The sequence below is a fragment of the Pelodiscus sinensis genome, chromosome 1, assembly GCF_052426305.1.
Source record: "Pelodiscus sinensis isolate ZL-2025 chromosome 1, ASM5242630v1, whole genome shotgun sequence".
NCBI classification, from domain to species: Eukaryota; Metazoa; Chordata; order Testudines; family Trionychidae; genus Pelodiscus; species Pelodiscus sinensis.
In genome coordinates this window covers 40243341-40260056 of record NC_143052.1, presented here as the reverse complement: position 1 = coordinate 40260056, position 16716 = coordinate 40243341, and the positions used below count along the sequence as shown (strand labels likewise).

The 16716-nt window shown below is 38.0% G+C and overlaps 1 protein-coding gene across 3 annotated transcripts in view; it reads right to left on the bottom strand.

Annotated features, from left to right (window-relative positions):
* Positions 1-16716, bottom strand: part of GRM8 (glutamate metabotropic receptor 8) — a 507705-nt gene that overhangs the window by 413527 nt on the left and 77462 nt on the right. For all 3 annotated transcript variants that reach the window (XM_014573390.4, XM_014573388.4, XM_075928359.2), the window contains one exon: positions 6313-6529. In XM_014573390.4, coding sequence (XP_014428876.1) covers positions 6313-6529 — 217 coding nt within the window. The remainder of the gene's footprint in view (positions 1-6312; positions 6530-16716) is intronic.

Below are 16716 nucleotides of genomic sequence, written 5' to 3'. Positions count from 1 at the left end.
CATGTCCCCATTGATTTATTTCCTGTCAACATCACACAAAATGATTAGTTACCAAGTGCTCTGGTTTCAGCAAAACCCCAGGTAATATAGTGACAAACAAAACACTGTTATATTAAATAGATATGCAAAGCACTGAAAATATTTTCTACTTTAAAGAGGATAAAAAACCAACCCCATCCCAGCACTAACTCCATTCTCATTATGGTGATGCCTACCCAACTGAAGAAAATTTTTGTAAAACAAATTGGAATTTATTCCAGTGTAAAGTTTGATGGCTACAATCTTACACAACCCCTCTGATGCGGAACTTCTAATAATAATGAAGACAACAATTTGTCTCACATTCTTTCCACAAGTAAATAATTTTTCACTACTGCCTAGTAGTCTTATTACTATTAGTCTTGGTGTCCTTACACCCACTTTGCCTCCTGCTGCCAGTAACACTTGCCCATTTTAAGTTAGAATATGTTATTCCGGGTAGGAACTGTGCCTTTCTGAATTCATCCAGCATCCAGCACAAAGGGCCTGTACAAGAGTCACTATCCCAGAGTGCCCTCTTGCAGCACAGTGTGGCATTGCAGCTGTTCTGTGTCAACTTCCCTACCACACTTTTCAGTCAACTCCAGCCCTAAAGATGACTTGACTCTCCACCAAGCCACCTTAGAGACTTCCATTCCTTCTGGGGCAATGGAGTCCTTAAATGAAACCCAACAAAAGCCCAAAACCAAACGATTTTTTTGCCCAAGCAGGATCAGTGTTCAGCCCCCTTTTTATTGTCCTAACACCACCAGCAGGTATCTGAGCTCTAATCAACCAATTCAGTCAAGGCTTACCATCCTAAAAAGGGGGTTCTGGATAGCCACAGTTCTCAGACAGCTCAACCTGGCTTCTTGCCCCCAAAGCATGAGCAACGTGTCCATTCTCCTTCCCAGATAGCTGACAGCTTCTTTCTTTACTATTTCTTGAATATAATGGTGTAGCACTCAGATTCTATGGGCTTCAGGTGCTGGATTTTATGATACATTGTTACAATCTCTCTTTTTTTTCATGGTATATATTTTTAAAAATCGTGATACTGCTTTTTTAATGGTGCCCCATATTCCTAATGCTTCTACCAAGTATTCTTGTGTGGACTTTGTCATTTTTTAGGTGTTTGAGTTTCTCATGCAAAATCCTCCTATCCCTATTGAACTCATTACAACCCCAAAAGCTTGTATGCCTATTTATTTGGCTTTTTATGTCTCACATACCCCATTATTGCATCTGTTAATTAAGTCTATGTTTAAGTTATGTTTAAATTGGTATTTAGTAACTATTCAGAGTAAAGCTGGCTCATCCTTGCTAGGGAATACTTCGTGGCATCTTTTTGCCTTGTTTCTTTTCTCCACATTTTCTGTCATTCCTCTCTTAGTTCATTTTAATTAGATTTTTGTTGCACATTTACTTAGAGAAATTTCTGTCAATTTTTGCATTTTACAGCATTTTTGCTACCTTTTCAGCCATGTTCTTTCCTGATATTCCAACACATGATAAGATCCATGTTTTTTAAATGTTTATTCTTATCAGTGCAAGTTTTATTAGTAGAAATGATATTGCTATCTGAATCCCATTTTTCATAGCCAGTAGTCCTGAGAGTGAATCTGACAAGATGACAGCTGAGGTAGGTGGCACATCTAGTATCCGGTAAAATGCCAACATTATTCTTGCCACTTTGGCCACTCTAGTGATTACATGCTTGATAGTTCTATGAATTCCTTTATTTCAAGCTCTGAGACAGAGAATGCTGACCCCACTTCTGTTTTAACCCTCTTTTGACCCATCTGTACATTTTTAGCAATGTTTACCCCATTTAGAGGGGGAGGAGAGAGATTCACTAAATGTACACATTTATCTCCCTTTTTAATTTGATTATATATTTTCTCATTTAGCTAAGGTGTATGATTGTACACCCAGAGAGCCATGAAAAAAGTATTATACAGTAATTTATATTAGGACTTTCTTTTCTCTTAGTTCCTTTGTCTCTGTTTTAATCCTGTTCAAATGAGATATATTGGGGTGTTTCCACTGTGTTGTCCACTGAATTTCCAGCATTCTTCATATATTTGTTTAGTGTTGCCATCTTCCCTTTTTCCCATAACCTTTTGAGCAAAAGATTAAGTCCAGTAACTTTATTATTTATGCAGACATTTCACCAACTCCTATTTGCATTACACAAAAAACATGTTGTGATCAGAGAATTCTTGGGTTTGGTTTAAGTCTACCGTCTCAGGTTCATTTTTGATGCTGAACTACATGTGTGCCATCCATATACACTGTTTTTCTTACTACGTTTTACAAAGCATTACCCGTTGTTTTCTTATCAGTGCCCCGGGTGATTCCAGAATCACTATTAAGTAGATTGAGTTTACTTTTACATTTATCTTCAATATTTTCAGTATGATTCTTCCATGTTGCTATCAAATGTCACACTCAGCTTTTAACTAAACCAAATTGCTGTCCATAGAGACAAAGTTTTCAGTCTTTTTTAATTTCCCTTTTACTGAATCTCATTTCTTTTATTTTGTGTACTGAAAATGTAAATGCCCTCTTGTTTCCCCATTCCACACTTTCCCTAAGTACTTCATTAATTTATTTTTCAGTGATTTCCTTGTTCCTGTTTTAGTCCCTATAGCACAGTCATCTGCAAACAAGAAAAACTTTTCTGCATTCATCTTTTTTGGAAAATTATTTATGACTACATTGAATAAGTTAGGGCTGATGGCACTCTGCAGGGGAGTGCCAGTTGTGAATGTTTATATGCTAGAGTAAGATTTCCCTACTCTGACTTGCATAGCTCTTTGCCTTAAGAAAGCCTTTATCAACGCCTATATAGCCCTCAGCGGAAGGGCTTTTTTTTCTTTTAAATCCCACATCCTGCACAAGTGTAGTGATGAAGAGCTAACTTAACAGAGCTGACTGGTCTAATATCGCCTCTTCTGAAAGCTGCAGGCCACCCTGTTGCAGGCTTTCTATTCTGATCAGGGCCTCTGAATGTCACCATATCAGGATTATTATTACAGTTTTATTGTCCCTCACCCTTATATGGAGATTCTCATATTTAATAGTTTTCTTACAGCTCCAGGTCCTGGAGCCCAGTAATTCTGTGAGCAGCTGTGCTTTCCTTTAAAAAGAAAAGATGTTATGGTTATGGAGAAAAGCCATCATCAGTAGCAGAAGTAGAGGTGTCCAAGGGAAAGGGTATTTCTATCCTGTGGGAATTCCATATTTAATTTTTTTTAAATCATGTGATTAATCATAACAAATTGATAGATTTCCCTGACCTTATCTAAACATTTCATAATGATAAAGACAAAATAAAATGTGTCAAGTTTAAAAAAAACATTTTCATGGTTTCCCATTGAAAACATTGACAAAAATTAATATGTTTCTATGAAATGTTTAGCTTTCGTCTAATCAGCATTTTCTGACAAAAAATGTTCTATTGGAATTTTTTTTTACTAGCTCTAGGTAGTATTTCTATTTCAAGCTGAATAGATTTTGATCAAGAATTTTTTAACTCTTGTGCTGTGGCTCTATTGAAAGCCAAAATGGTTTCTTCTCCCTAATAGCATCCATTAAATCTTGAACAACAGATTTAGTAGGTAGTAAACAGCCTGATGAATCTGAATTATCTTCCCTTCATTACAGAGACAAATGTTTATCAGCAAGAGATTTCTGTATATTGTGCAAACAAGATATCCTGGACGTGGAATAGTTTGTTAGCTTCTGTGGTAATAGAGCTATACTTGGGTTGGACAAATGTAAAGTCATGTAAAAGGAAGACTGAGGAAGATATTCTGAGGCAGCTCTGTCAATACTGAAAGTCAACAGAATTTCCTTTCAATCTATAGAATCACAGACCTCAAGAGGTCATCGAGTCCAGCCCCCCGCCCTCAAGGCAGGACCAAGCTCCGTCTACACCATCCCTGACAGATGTCTATCTAACCTGTTCTTAAATATCTCCAGAGAGGGAGATTCCACCACCTCCCTTGGCAATTTATTCCAATATTTGATCACCCTGACAGTTAGGAATTTTTTCCTCATGTCCAATCTAAACCTCCGCTGCTGCACTTTAAGCCCATTACTCATTGTCCTGTCCTCAGTAACCAAGAGGAACAAATTTTCTCCTATCATGTCCCCCCTTAATCTTCTTTTTTCCAAACTAAGCAAGCCCAGTTCATGAAGCCTGGCTTCATAGGTCATGTTCTCTAAACCTTTAATCATTCTTGTTGCTCTTCTCTGTACCCTTTCCAATTTCTCCACATCTTTCTTGAAATGTGGCGCCCAGAACTGGACACAGTACTCCAGCTGAGGCCTAACTAGTGCAGAGTAGAGCAGCAGAATGACTTCACGAGTTTTGCTTACAACACACCTGTTGATACAACCTAGAATCATATTTGCTTTTTTTGCAACAGCATCACACTGTTGACTCATATTCAACTCATATTCAACTTGTGGTCCACTATGACCCCTAGATCCCTTTCTGCCATGCTCCTTCCTAGACAGCCGCTTCCCATCTTGTATGTATGGAACTGATTGTTCCTTCCTAAGTGGAGCACTTTGCATTTCTCTTTATTAAACCTCATCCTGTTTACCTCTGACCATTTCTCTAACTTGCTAAGGTCATTTTGAATTATGTCCCTATCCTCCAAAGAAGTTGCAACCCCACCCAGTTTGGTATCATCTAGTTTTATACTAGTACAAGGCAGGGAGACTGCACTTCTATCTAATACACACACATGGAATATAGGACAAACACCCAAACTGTTTCACCAGAAGCCTTTGATACCACTGACAGAGATAGGTGCTATTAATATGCCTGTGGCCAATGGCAGATACACAATAATGTTTCAGTAACTTTGTACTAATCTTTCTAATAGGAAGTATTAAATGATTATGAGCTTCAAGGGCTCTCTCATGTGGCAACCCTGCTGCATTTTTAAGTGATAGAAGTCCACATTGCATCACTGGAAAAAAATGTTCAGCCATTGGTACTCGGTGTGCAAATTGCAGTATTGTCTTTTAAAAGCAGATCTTACAAAAATCAACCATGCCTTGATCCTTTCTTGGTCAAATAATTAAAAGGTACTTTACTTGAGCTGACATATGAAGACCACTTGGTATACTGAATGAAAGTGGTGTAATTACTTACTCAGAGTTCTCACACAAATCATTATATACTGCATAGAATGCAAGGGATCCATTTCAGGTTGTTGATTTATAAGGCCCTCTATGGTTTGAGCCTTAGGTTGGAAATGCCACTCTCTTTGTGTCTTATCTAGACAACTAGGGAAGTCAAGCTGATAGTCTCTAGATCTATATGAGGAAGTTGGAGACAGATCTGAGCATCTGACTCTACAATTTTCTTTTCCCCTCCAACAACTTGTCCTGACAAAGTAAGAGTTTGTTGACCTTCAAGGCATGCTGCAAGTCCATAAATTAATCCATGGTGTATAAGGAGGAATACCAAAGCTGTTTGAGGTTTTTGTAAAGTAGGGAGCTATTTGTGTTAATTAACACTGGTTTAGTTGGCGAAATATCAGTACCTGATATCTACTCCTCCCGCCTTCAAACTGCCTATTACTCCCCTCATTGGATCTAAAATTCATTGTTCCTGAAAAACAGCCAATTTTTCATGCCAGAAATAACTACTGCACTGAGAAAAGATGAAACAGACCTTAAAAATACTCCTCATAATATGCCAATGTTTATATAACACATTTCATGCTGAAATAAAAACAACCAGGGTATGTCTTTGTACTTTATAGAATTTTTAGAGCAGCAAGATTAAAAACTCCATGAACTACAGTGAGAAAGATTTGTCAAGACTTTGTCATCACAAGATTAGAATTTTCTTAAAACAACTTGATCATAACCACTCTGGCCACAGTCCAACTGCCATTTTTTAAAAAAAGATGACAATTCACTAGTATAAGTTTCAATCTAAAATGACTATATTACATGCCATTTATCAAACCCTTAGAATCTCTAATTTGTCAAAGAGTGTCTCCTTTCCAAGATGGGTAAGATCTTTTTGAATTTCTTGATTTTGTCAGGCACTCTTCTTTCTGAATAAGCACCAAAGTGTCACCTTGACAGATTCATGAACAGCAAAATAATTCATAATATACTCCACTTCTCTCCAGAATACAGTCTAGGTCATGCATCTGTAGGAGTTCTAATTATCCCTCACAGACTAGACAGTATTTAGTGATGCTTAGACTTTAGTAACTTGTCAGCTATAAATACAAAATCTGACAAATGTACACTTACCAATTTCCCTCGAGATCTGAGTAAATGCTTCTACACCGCTCTCCCCATAGTTTCCCTCGGAAGCCAGCGTTGACACATAGTTCCATCCAAGTGCTGTCACAATATCGACCATGGCTTGGGCTTGGTATGAGTCAGGTGGAACCACTCGAGAGAAAAAGTCATACCTAGTATTATCACTTAACTCTGGAGCTGTAGATGCATAGCTGATTTGAGGTATCTGCAAACAAAATGATAAGTAATTCAAGCCAATCTAAAATAATTTTCAGTTTAAAATAGATTATACACAGGAGCAGCATAGTACTGAATATCTTGTTATAATTAAAGCAACTAATCAGAAACCATTTCAGATATTGTAAAATGTCAATTAAGTTTCATTGCATAAATTCCCCCCTCCCCACCAGTGAATAATGAATTATGTTTTTCCCCAGATATTATGAGTCATGACTCCTGACATACCAGAACAACATATTTCCTCATTCCAGCCAAACTAAGAATTGATGCAAAAGTGAAGATAGAAAGAAGGACTTGTACAAATCACAAATCAAGAAAAAAGGTCATATCTTTCAGGAACTTAATATTTCACTGTTACTTTTATACAGTACTGGGAAGAAAATTAAGATTTCTCTCTTTCACATTTTGTTTTGATTTTTCATGGTTTTAACTGGGTATCCTGCATAGCAACACACAGTAATACAAAACTAAGCAATTGGATTATGCCAGAAGATTTTTTAGAACTATATTAGCTATATACATATATAGGAAAAATTAATGCCTTAGTGATAAGCTATATAAAGTCAGTTACTTTGCATGCAGACGACAGAAGTGATTTTAAATAAATACAAAGCAATATGGTTATACTATTTCTGAAGACTAATTAAAATATTTAAAGAAATATCTACATTGCATTTATGCATCTAGAAAGACCACAAAATAAGGAACCTGATAGGGCTCAGTCATAACTTTGCTTTCTGGAATAAGTAAAATTTGGAAGGGTTAAAAGGTTCTTGCCTAGAGGTAACATTTATTGTCAATTTTGTGCATATTGTCAATTTTGTATTTCTTCAGTGAAACAAATTATAAAATGTTTATAATAGTTTGTAAAGAGTATGATTTCAAACAATCGTGAAGGGAAACACTTGAAATATTTATCAACTAGTCATGAAGATTACCACAAAATACTTTGATGGGGAATGTAGAATGCCAACTAATTATCCCAACATTACTGTCCAATGGCCAAAGAAATATTGTGTCAGCATAAAGAAGGAAAGATGATTTTGTAATTAAGGCAAAAGAAATGGGGTTTAGGAACGCTGGTGTCTTATCCCAGCTCCGGAGCCATCCTTACCCTTATGCAGAATAGGTGACTGCACAGGGCACCCAAAAATGTGGGGCACCACTGAGTTTTAATGTCCACCCACATGCCACTTCCTATTCCTGTTCTGTTGTTCTGCTTTCTCTGGAGAGGATCTAGTAAACTTAAAAGTGAAAAAGATTAGCAGACATTGAAACTGTGAAAGAGTCATTCAGGTGGTAATGAAGCCTTTTAATAGGCATTTGCCAACACCGGGTATATCCTGTCAATTTCTTAATTTAATGTGTTAGTCTATAGGACCTTCGTTTAAAACGTGCTTTTAAAATATTTCATTAGAGGGTTGCTGAAGATTATAAAATCACATTTCTAAAAAAATTGTCATCCCATACCCATGTCTGCCATTAGGCATAGGAGCACCAGTTTAATAGTATGGCTTAGGGCTCCGTAAATCCTAAGGACATCCCTACCCAGCTCTGTCAGAGACTTTCTGTGAATTTGAGCAAGTTATTAAATCTCATATATCCTTAATCATTAGTTTTGTCATGTTGGCTCACAGAATGCCACTTTGCAAATCTTAAGGGGAAGTTTCTTCACTGAACAGTTACTCAGTGGTGCTCACCATAGCATCAGTCATTTTATCCCAGCAATGGCTTTATTGTTACAGATTCTGGAAGCAGGACCCATGCCACTTTATAGCCATTAATTTCCCCAGTTCTGGTTTTCCTTCTGATATAAGGCCAGTGGCAAATCTTAACAACATGTTTATTTGAGAGCTAATAGTCTCATGCAGTAACAAGCCGCTTCAACCTAGACAAAGTAGGTATGCTTTGTGCACCCCTGGTTGAGGCACTGGAAAAGCCAGAACAACATTTTTTCAATGCCAAACAGAATTTATTTTAGGAAAGGGACAAGACTAAGCAAACAATGAGACTGTCCAGAAAACATACATGAAAAATGAACTGAAATTAATATACTTTGTCCATGAAAAATCTGATTCAACTTTTATTGACGTCAACAGGACTCTTTCCATGGAATTGGGCCTCGTGTCCATTGTCTAACTGACACAGAAGGGTACGCTGCAGTGTTGCACCAAAAAACACTCATACTGAGCTTGATTCTCCACTGCCTTTCATCATGTGCACCCATTTAGTTTGATGCAAAATGGGTGTAAAATGCCACCACTTTGATTTGGCATTATTTTAGTGACTATGAGAGCTCAAAGACATGGGATAACTAGGCCATGCTAGTCATTTAACCATGCAGACAAAAAACAGCCTTAGAGTCAAGAACACTTAAATAAGACATTCTTAAAAAGCCTTTTCCTTAATCTTTGGGTGTTTCCATTGTTTCTTTTTCTATTCTATTTTGCTATTCATTATGTCTGTCCAGAAATACATTATAGATTTTCCTTTATAAAAGTCTATGTTGAAGATACCAGGAAAAAGAATTAAATGCTTAGCTTCACACTCTTATTTTCCAAAGGAAACAAATTAATTATTTCTTGTAACCTGAACTATTGTAAGCAGAAAGTCCATGAATGTGGGCTAGTCAGGCTGGGTGCTTTCAAATGCAGAATTAAGAGGTCCGGGGTTTGTGGGATGTTAAAAGAGAAAAAAATATATAGCTAAAGAGATACAGTAGCTCTTTTTCAACAATATTCAAAAGAATATTCAGCAGACAAGTTGTTTGAACGCACTGGATCAATAAACCATGAACTAAGAAATTATTCTTTAACTGTAACAACTCTGATTATGGACTGTAAACTTAATAAACCATATTTTACATATCCCTAAATACATTTTTACATGACAGAACACAATGTTTCCTATGCAAAGGAGCTTTTATGGTCTATCAGTTCAGTAACATGTGTTTTCAAAATGCCCTAAATATGGCCTATATTGACACCAGGGGTTCTCAAATTTCATTGCACCATGACCTCCTTCTCACTACAAAAGTTACTGCACAACCTCTGGAGGGTGGACTGAAACTTGAGCCCACCCAACATCTACTATGCCAGGTGAGGGACCAAAACCAAAGCTTGAGCTCCATCTACCTGGGCAGGGCCCCAAAGCTTTCATCCCCAGATAGGGGGCCTGTTATCTGAGTCCTGTTACCCAGGATTGAAGCAAAAGCCTGAGTCCTGGAGAGTGGAGCTCAGGCTTTGTCCCTGGGCAGTTAGATTTGGGGTTTGGTCTCAGGCTCCAGCGAATCTAACGCCAGTCTTGGTGATCCCATTGGTCCAGATATAGGGATGCTGACCTATCTGGAAATACCAACCACCTTCACATCAGCATGGGCAGGATTACAGTAATGCCTACAGGACAGGAAGCTGTTTAATGGGGGATAATTCAAATATGTATGGACCTGATGAAAAAGAGCTGCAGATATCTACCTTCAGCTGCTGCAAGATTGACCATCATTGTTGCTAAGTAAAGGTGGGTGACATTTGTCTTCAAGCTAGATTCATGCCAACAAACAAGAAGTCAAGTGGGATTTCATCTTTTGATGTGTAGTGTGGGGGGAGGGGACTTTTTGCACACATCAACAGTTTTGCTTACTTAAAATGATGCAGCCTTCTGGTAATCCCCCATAGAGAAGCCAGGAAGATTTAAAAGCTGCTTCTGGAGATCTCCCCTTTCTGACAGCTGGTTCTTGGGTAGTGATGGAGCAATGACTAATTTCAGAATCAATTTTCTGCAAGATACAATTGACTGTCCCAGCACTTGGAACCACATCTGCTTCAGGCAGCTAACAGAGATACCAATGAAAGGTCTTATCCTATTACACAAAGAAAGCACATAAAAAAGAAGCCTCTTCTCAGTGACAGAAGGGCTAGTGACTTGTTTATTTTCAGGCAAGTGATAATCCACGACTATTGGCCTCCACAGAAGATTCACCACTTTATGATCCAGGGAGCATCCTATCCCCTAGGCCTGGGTTTTCTCTGGCATTCCAAGAAATTCAGTCTAAGGGAGACCCAGGATATAGAAGAATAGTAGGGGAAAATGCATGATCTTTAATTCTTCAGTGCAAGTGTCCAATAGGCACATGGCTCCTAAAAGTCCTTCAATTCAAGTCTTGGACAAATACTCAAAGGGTTCTTTCCCACTAGAGCTGTCAATTTTAAATATGAGCCACATGTTTCATATGAAATCTCTCTATATCCTTCCAGGCAAAGACAGATTACTTGGGAGCAGTTTACCAGAAATAGGGAAGTGAATTGAGTAGAATAATCATAAAAGCAGGCATCCAAGATTCTTGAAAATTGTCAATGAGGAGTTAAACTAAAAGCTATAATATTCACTGATGCAGCTAACTTCCAACCTGCCCCAGTATATCAGCAATGACATTTAAAAAATACTTATTATAGCTGATGTTGTTGGCAACAGTTCAATTTCAAATGGCATTTTGCCATCTAATAATAAACTAAACAATTTTGCTAAGGAGTATAAATGCTTAGAAAGAAGTTTGCATAGTCAAACTATTTCATGTCAGTGATTTCTCATGTTTTATGTCTATCCTTAATCCTTAAAAGCCTTGTGTTTTATCACCACCTCTTCTGTAGAAAAGAGCTCTTTGTGAGCAAAAAAGCGTCACCTATATGAAATAGGTCCTTAGAGTCTGGATATAGAACACTTCTGAATGAGAACCGAGGTCGCTGTCTTCAAGCTATTACTCACATCTACAAATTGTCATATCTTCGTCTTAGCCTGCCTTCACTGAATAAAAATTTGTGCCCATGGTAGTGTTAAATTCACTTGGTATAGATATTCAAGACTCAAGTGTTTGATTGGCCTTAATACCATCTCATGCTGTGATCAAACAAAGTAAACAGAGTTGTGTGTTGTTTTACTACCTGGATCATAAATCTCAAATCAACATTTTGGAGATGCAGTAAGTTTACTAGTGATTCAATAGTGGACATTCTTCTCACTCAGTACTAAACCAGTTTCCCTGGGCAGCTGCAACAGTGTCCTCTCACTCACAGCTATACCTTGATAGCAGGGAAAGAAGACAATTCTGACATCTGTAAAAGGTTCAGCTCACCACTTCTGAGGAATCAGCTTGTAAACTGAACTCTTGAGATGTCAGACATGTATAGTATAGACTCTTTGGCTGTGTCTAAACTACATCCCTTTTTCAATAAAGGGATGTAGGTTAGGCACGTCGATATAGCAAATGAAGCTGGGATTTAAATATCCTATGCTTCATTTGAAAAATGGTGGCTACCACTTTTTTTTGAAAAGGGGCTTTTTTTAAAAAATGGCAGTTTAGACAGGGCATTTTCGACAGAAATGTCCCATTTCGAAAGATTCTGTACTCCTCATTTTTTGAGAAGTACAGGACCTTTTGAAATGGGGCATTTCTGTCAAAAATGCCACATCTAAACTGCTTCTTTTTTTTTCAAAAAAGCCCCATTTTGAAAAAAAAGCAGCAGCCACTATTATGCAAATGAAGTGTGGGATATTTAAATCCCAGCTTCATTTGCAATATCAACATGCCTGATCTACATCCTTTATCGAAAAAGGGATGTAGTTTAGACACAGCCTTTAATTAAGAGGTTTTTCAACACCTGAAAGGGCCTTTTTGCAGGCCATGACCAATGCCCTCACCTTGGGGCTCCTGTATTAATTAGGTCTGTGAGATGGGCTGCTCTTCTTGAAAACTCAGGCACAAATCAGAAGTAGTAACCTGTGAGTCCCAAAAACCTTCAGACTAGGGTTATTTTTTGTTTTTAGGGGTTTTTTTTCATGATTGAGTGTTGGTATGGTTTGAGAGACTGGACTTTGTCCACAAGGATATTCCACAAATTCCATCCCAGGTAGGTGCTCTCTTTCCCAATCTTGCACTTGGTTGGATTTGCAATTAGCCCAGTCCCCTCTAGGGATCAAAGCACTGTGGTGAGTTATGCTAGATGTCCCTCCCAAGCTCTCAGCTGTATATGACCATATAATCTAAATAGGCTACCATATGAGCCAAGAACTTGATCCATGAACCGTTGGAACATGGCTTAGGTCCTGTGGAGGCCAAAGGGCATAGGTCTAAATTGGGAAATGCCAGATGACAAACCAACCATAGTTTTCTCCTGGGAATGGGATCTTCCAGTATCTCTTCTTTAGATCTAACATGGTGTGCCAGGCTGTACCAACCCCACACTGGGGCTGCAGGAGTTAATCATCCAAATCCTTACTCATCCATAGATCATCACACCCATAGATTTACTTGAATCATAGAATACTAGAACGGACCTTGACAGATCATCAAATCCTGTCCCCTGCCCTCTAGGCAGGAACAAGCACCAGCTTTTAGATCATCCCTGATAGATGTATATCCAACCTTCTCTTAAATATCTCCAGAGATGGAGATTCCACAACCTCCCTAGGCAATTTATTCCAGTGTTTAACCACTCTGACAGTTAGGAAGATTTTCCTAATGTCAAACCTAAACTTCCCTTGCTGCAATTAAAGCCCAGTGCTTCTTGTCCTATCATCAGAGGCCAAGGAGAACAATTTTTCTCTCTCTTTCTTGTAACACCCTTTTAGGTACTTGAAAACCGCTATCGTGTCCCCTCTCAGTTTCTAAACTAAACAAGCCCAATTCTTTTAATCTTCCCTCATAGGTCATGTTTTCTAGAACTTTAATCATTTTTGTTACTCTTCTCTGGATCTTCTCCAGTTTCTCCTCTTCTTTCTTGAAATGTGGTGCCCAGAACTGGACACAATACTCCAATTGAGGTCTAATCAGCATAGAGTAGAGCAGAAGAATGACTTTTCATGTCTTGCTCACAACACTCCTGTTAATGCATCCCAGAATCATGTTTGCTTTTTTTGCAATGGCGTCATACTGTTGATTCATATTTAGCTTGTGGTCCACAATGACCCCTAAATCCCTTTCAGCAGTTTTCCTTCCTAGACAATCATTCTGTATGTTTGAAACTGATTGTTCCTTCCTAAGTGGAGCACTTTGCATTTGTCCTTATTAAATTTCATCCTGTTTACCTCAGACCACTTCTCTAATTTGTCCAGATCATTTTGAATTTTGACCCTATCCTCCAAAGCACTTGCAACCCCTCCCAGCTTGATATCATCTGCAAACTTAATAACCATACTCTCTGTGCCATCATCTAAATCAGTAAGGGTCTGCAGGATCAGGCTTTCCAAAAAATGAACATAAACTTATTGGCTATGTCTACACTGGCCCCAAATTCCGGAAAAGTCATGAATTTAATATTGGTAATTGTTTTGCAAGCTGTGGGTCGCAGAAATATCTAAGTTACCTAGCACCATCTGAGTTTTAGCCAGGAAGTACTTTTTAGCAAATTCTCATAAGTAATTTCATGGCTCAGTATGTTAGTTTTCATCATCTGCTGTTCCAAAATGGTATAATAGGATATAACCATGTAGCTTGTCTTGTGCAATATGAAGTGTTAACATTTTAGAAAATATATTTTTTCCTAGTTGGCTGAAGTAGGTCAGGGACTCATTTGAAGTCATTATATATAATTACACACAAGAGATACAACAAAGAAGTATAATTTGATACCAGAATCTTGAATCTGTAAGATGTAGCATCTACAAAACAAATAAACCTGCTCTGAAACATAGATGTCTCTATTCACTGTGATGTACTTCAGGGGGAAATATTAAAAAGATTCTTTTGCATTATGCACATTTTTATATCTGAAGCAAATCTTATCACACCGTGCACTGCTATGGAACTCCAGGAGGATGAAAATCTTAGGACAGCTTGAACTGTCAGTGGTATATGCAGCAAAATCTATTGATAAATGTTTAATAGTGGCATTTCCCCAGTAAGGGATCTCCACTCTGATGTATTCACGTCACTTTATATCATGTCTTTTGCCTCTCTGAAAACCAGCTCCATTAAGTTATCCCATCATCTGTAAGCAACTTTCTAAATATTTTAAACCCAACTGCAGTTTAAACCCAGCCTCTCTATGATGAGATGAAGAAACTCTAGATCAAATGGACAATATTCATGCTGAAATCGGAGCACATGGGGAGGAGATTTGAGCTTGGGAATGACTTAGTTCTTCTTTTGCCATTTCACACATTCTCCAATCAGTAGATCAAACAGGAAACTAAGAATGGCTAGATAGCTTTAGGGACTTCTTAACCCATTACAATTCCTTTTCTACTTATTGGGGGGGCAGACTTAATTATGTGTATCAGTTTGTTCATCTTGCTTAGAACTCTGAGCTCAGTGTGAGCTCTGATATTTCAAAGCCTTCTTAGCTGTATTTACTTCATTAGGGTCTGTCAAGTTACCCATTTTTTCAAGAAGTGTAATTGCTTGTGATGAATTATGAGAATATATAAAGAGAGATCAGTCTCACAATGAGCTAGCACAGCTGCTTTTTTAATTCGGTGACAATAAAGTTTTGTGATAGCTAGAAAATTGGATTCAGCTCCAGTCGTTTCTCCCTTTTTAAATTCATTTGCTAGCTGGTACTACAGAGTATATTGCTAGTAATTTAAGGGATTTAGGATCTCAGACCGTCACTAGGCAGCTTATTGACATCATGAAGAAGGGGAAATCCCTTGCTTTATCAGAAATTCTGTTCCGTTTAGTTCATAGGAGAATTAACTGCCTCAGCGGCTCTACTCACCACGGGGCAAACTCAGCTCTGAAGTAACAAGGTAGATTCTCCACTGAAGTCAGTAGAAGTTGCACCCACTTATGAATTGTTGCATGGACCTTCTTCCTGCTACAAGAGCCTTATCAGAGACTGGAAAATTTCTGGTGTTAATCATTAAGATGACAGTCCTTTCTCTTCCCCCGCCCTCACCTTTTCTCCCACCTGATAGAAGTGAAAACAGATTTTGTGTCATGTTTTACATACTTTTGATAATGAATTATTGGCTAAGTGGCAGTTGTGGAGGTACAGTAATGATAGAATAAAACTGAACTGGGGAAGTTGGGAGAGAATTATAAGTGAGGGTGAAAAATAATGTGTTCATACTGAACCAAGTCAGATCTCCCACTTTAAAAAAAAGTATTTGAATTTTAATGGACAATATATTCTATTAATGTATTGCACTGTAGTTGCCTCCTAGCTTCACAGCTAACACATATACACAGATATAGCAACCATCATCTTGGCTGTTGCCATGGATCAAAGAGCTAAAGTATGAACTTCTACTGTTTGAGCTACAGAACTAATAATGGACAGCTGTTCAGGTACCGAAAGATTTCAGATATCAACCTTGATAAATCCCACTAGGCATTAAGCAGGTTAGGTGCCTAACTCCCATTGACTTCAATAAGAGTTAAGTGCTTAACCCATTTAGGTGAGTAGGGGGATTTTCAGACATGCCTGTCTTCAGGTCCCTAAATATCTATGTAAATCTGACTCCCAGTCCTCTGACTGGGAGCAGTAGCACACTGTAGTACAGCTAATAAAATTAATATAATCCAGACCAAAATTGAAAATGTTAGTTTATTTTGTGTAATTCAAAACTTTTCTTCCCCTTCAAAATATCCTTACTCCAGTGACGAGTAAGCATTGAGTGAAAAGAAAACTACCACCAAATAGGAAAGGCAGCACTTCGCACACAATTCAAACTCATTTCCCTGAGAAAATTATTACACTATTGTGAGGGTAGAGCTGTACCGGAAGGAAAGAGTTAATACTTACCAATCCAGTCAGGATAGCAGAATCTTGCTATATATATTCTGAATTATCTGAATATAAAATGTGGTTGTTAGAGATTCTATATGTCACTCAAAGCTAAATCCACCCATCAGTTTTGTCTAGTGTTTTTCTATATCAGCTTGTTCTTTCTTAACTCTGGTTTGCATGCCACATTCTAGGCACCAAGGGTCTATGAAGCTATTGCCCGCTTGTACCAGAATGTAGAAAGAATATATCTTGTCTCTGGCAGGTTTAGTATTGGCCACTGCCAACATCTGGATTAAACTTTACAAAAGGTTGTGGGACATATACCTGAGCTTGGGTGAGCAGGTGTAAACAGCAGAGTGAGGGAAGTATAATACAGTTCAGTGAACACAACTACCCTATATTCATATATGGCGTAATACTGGGCTACTAAACATACAGCCCGTTTGTT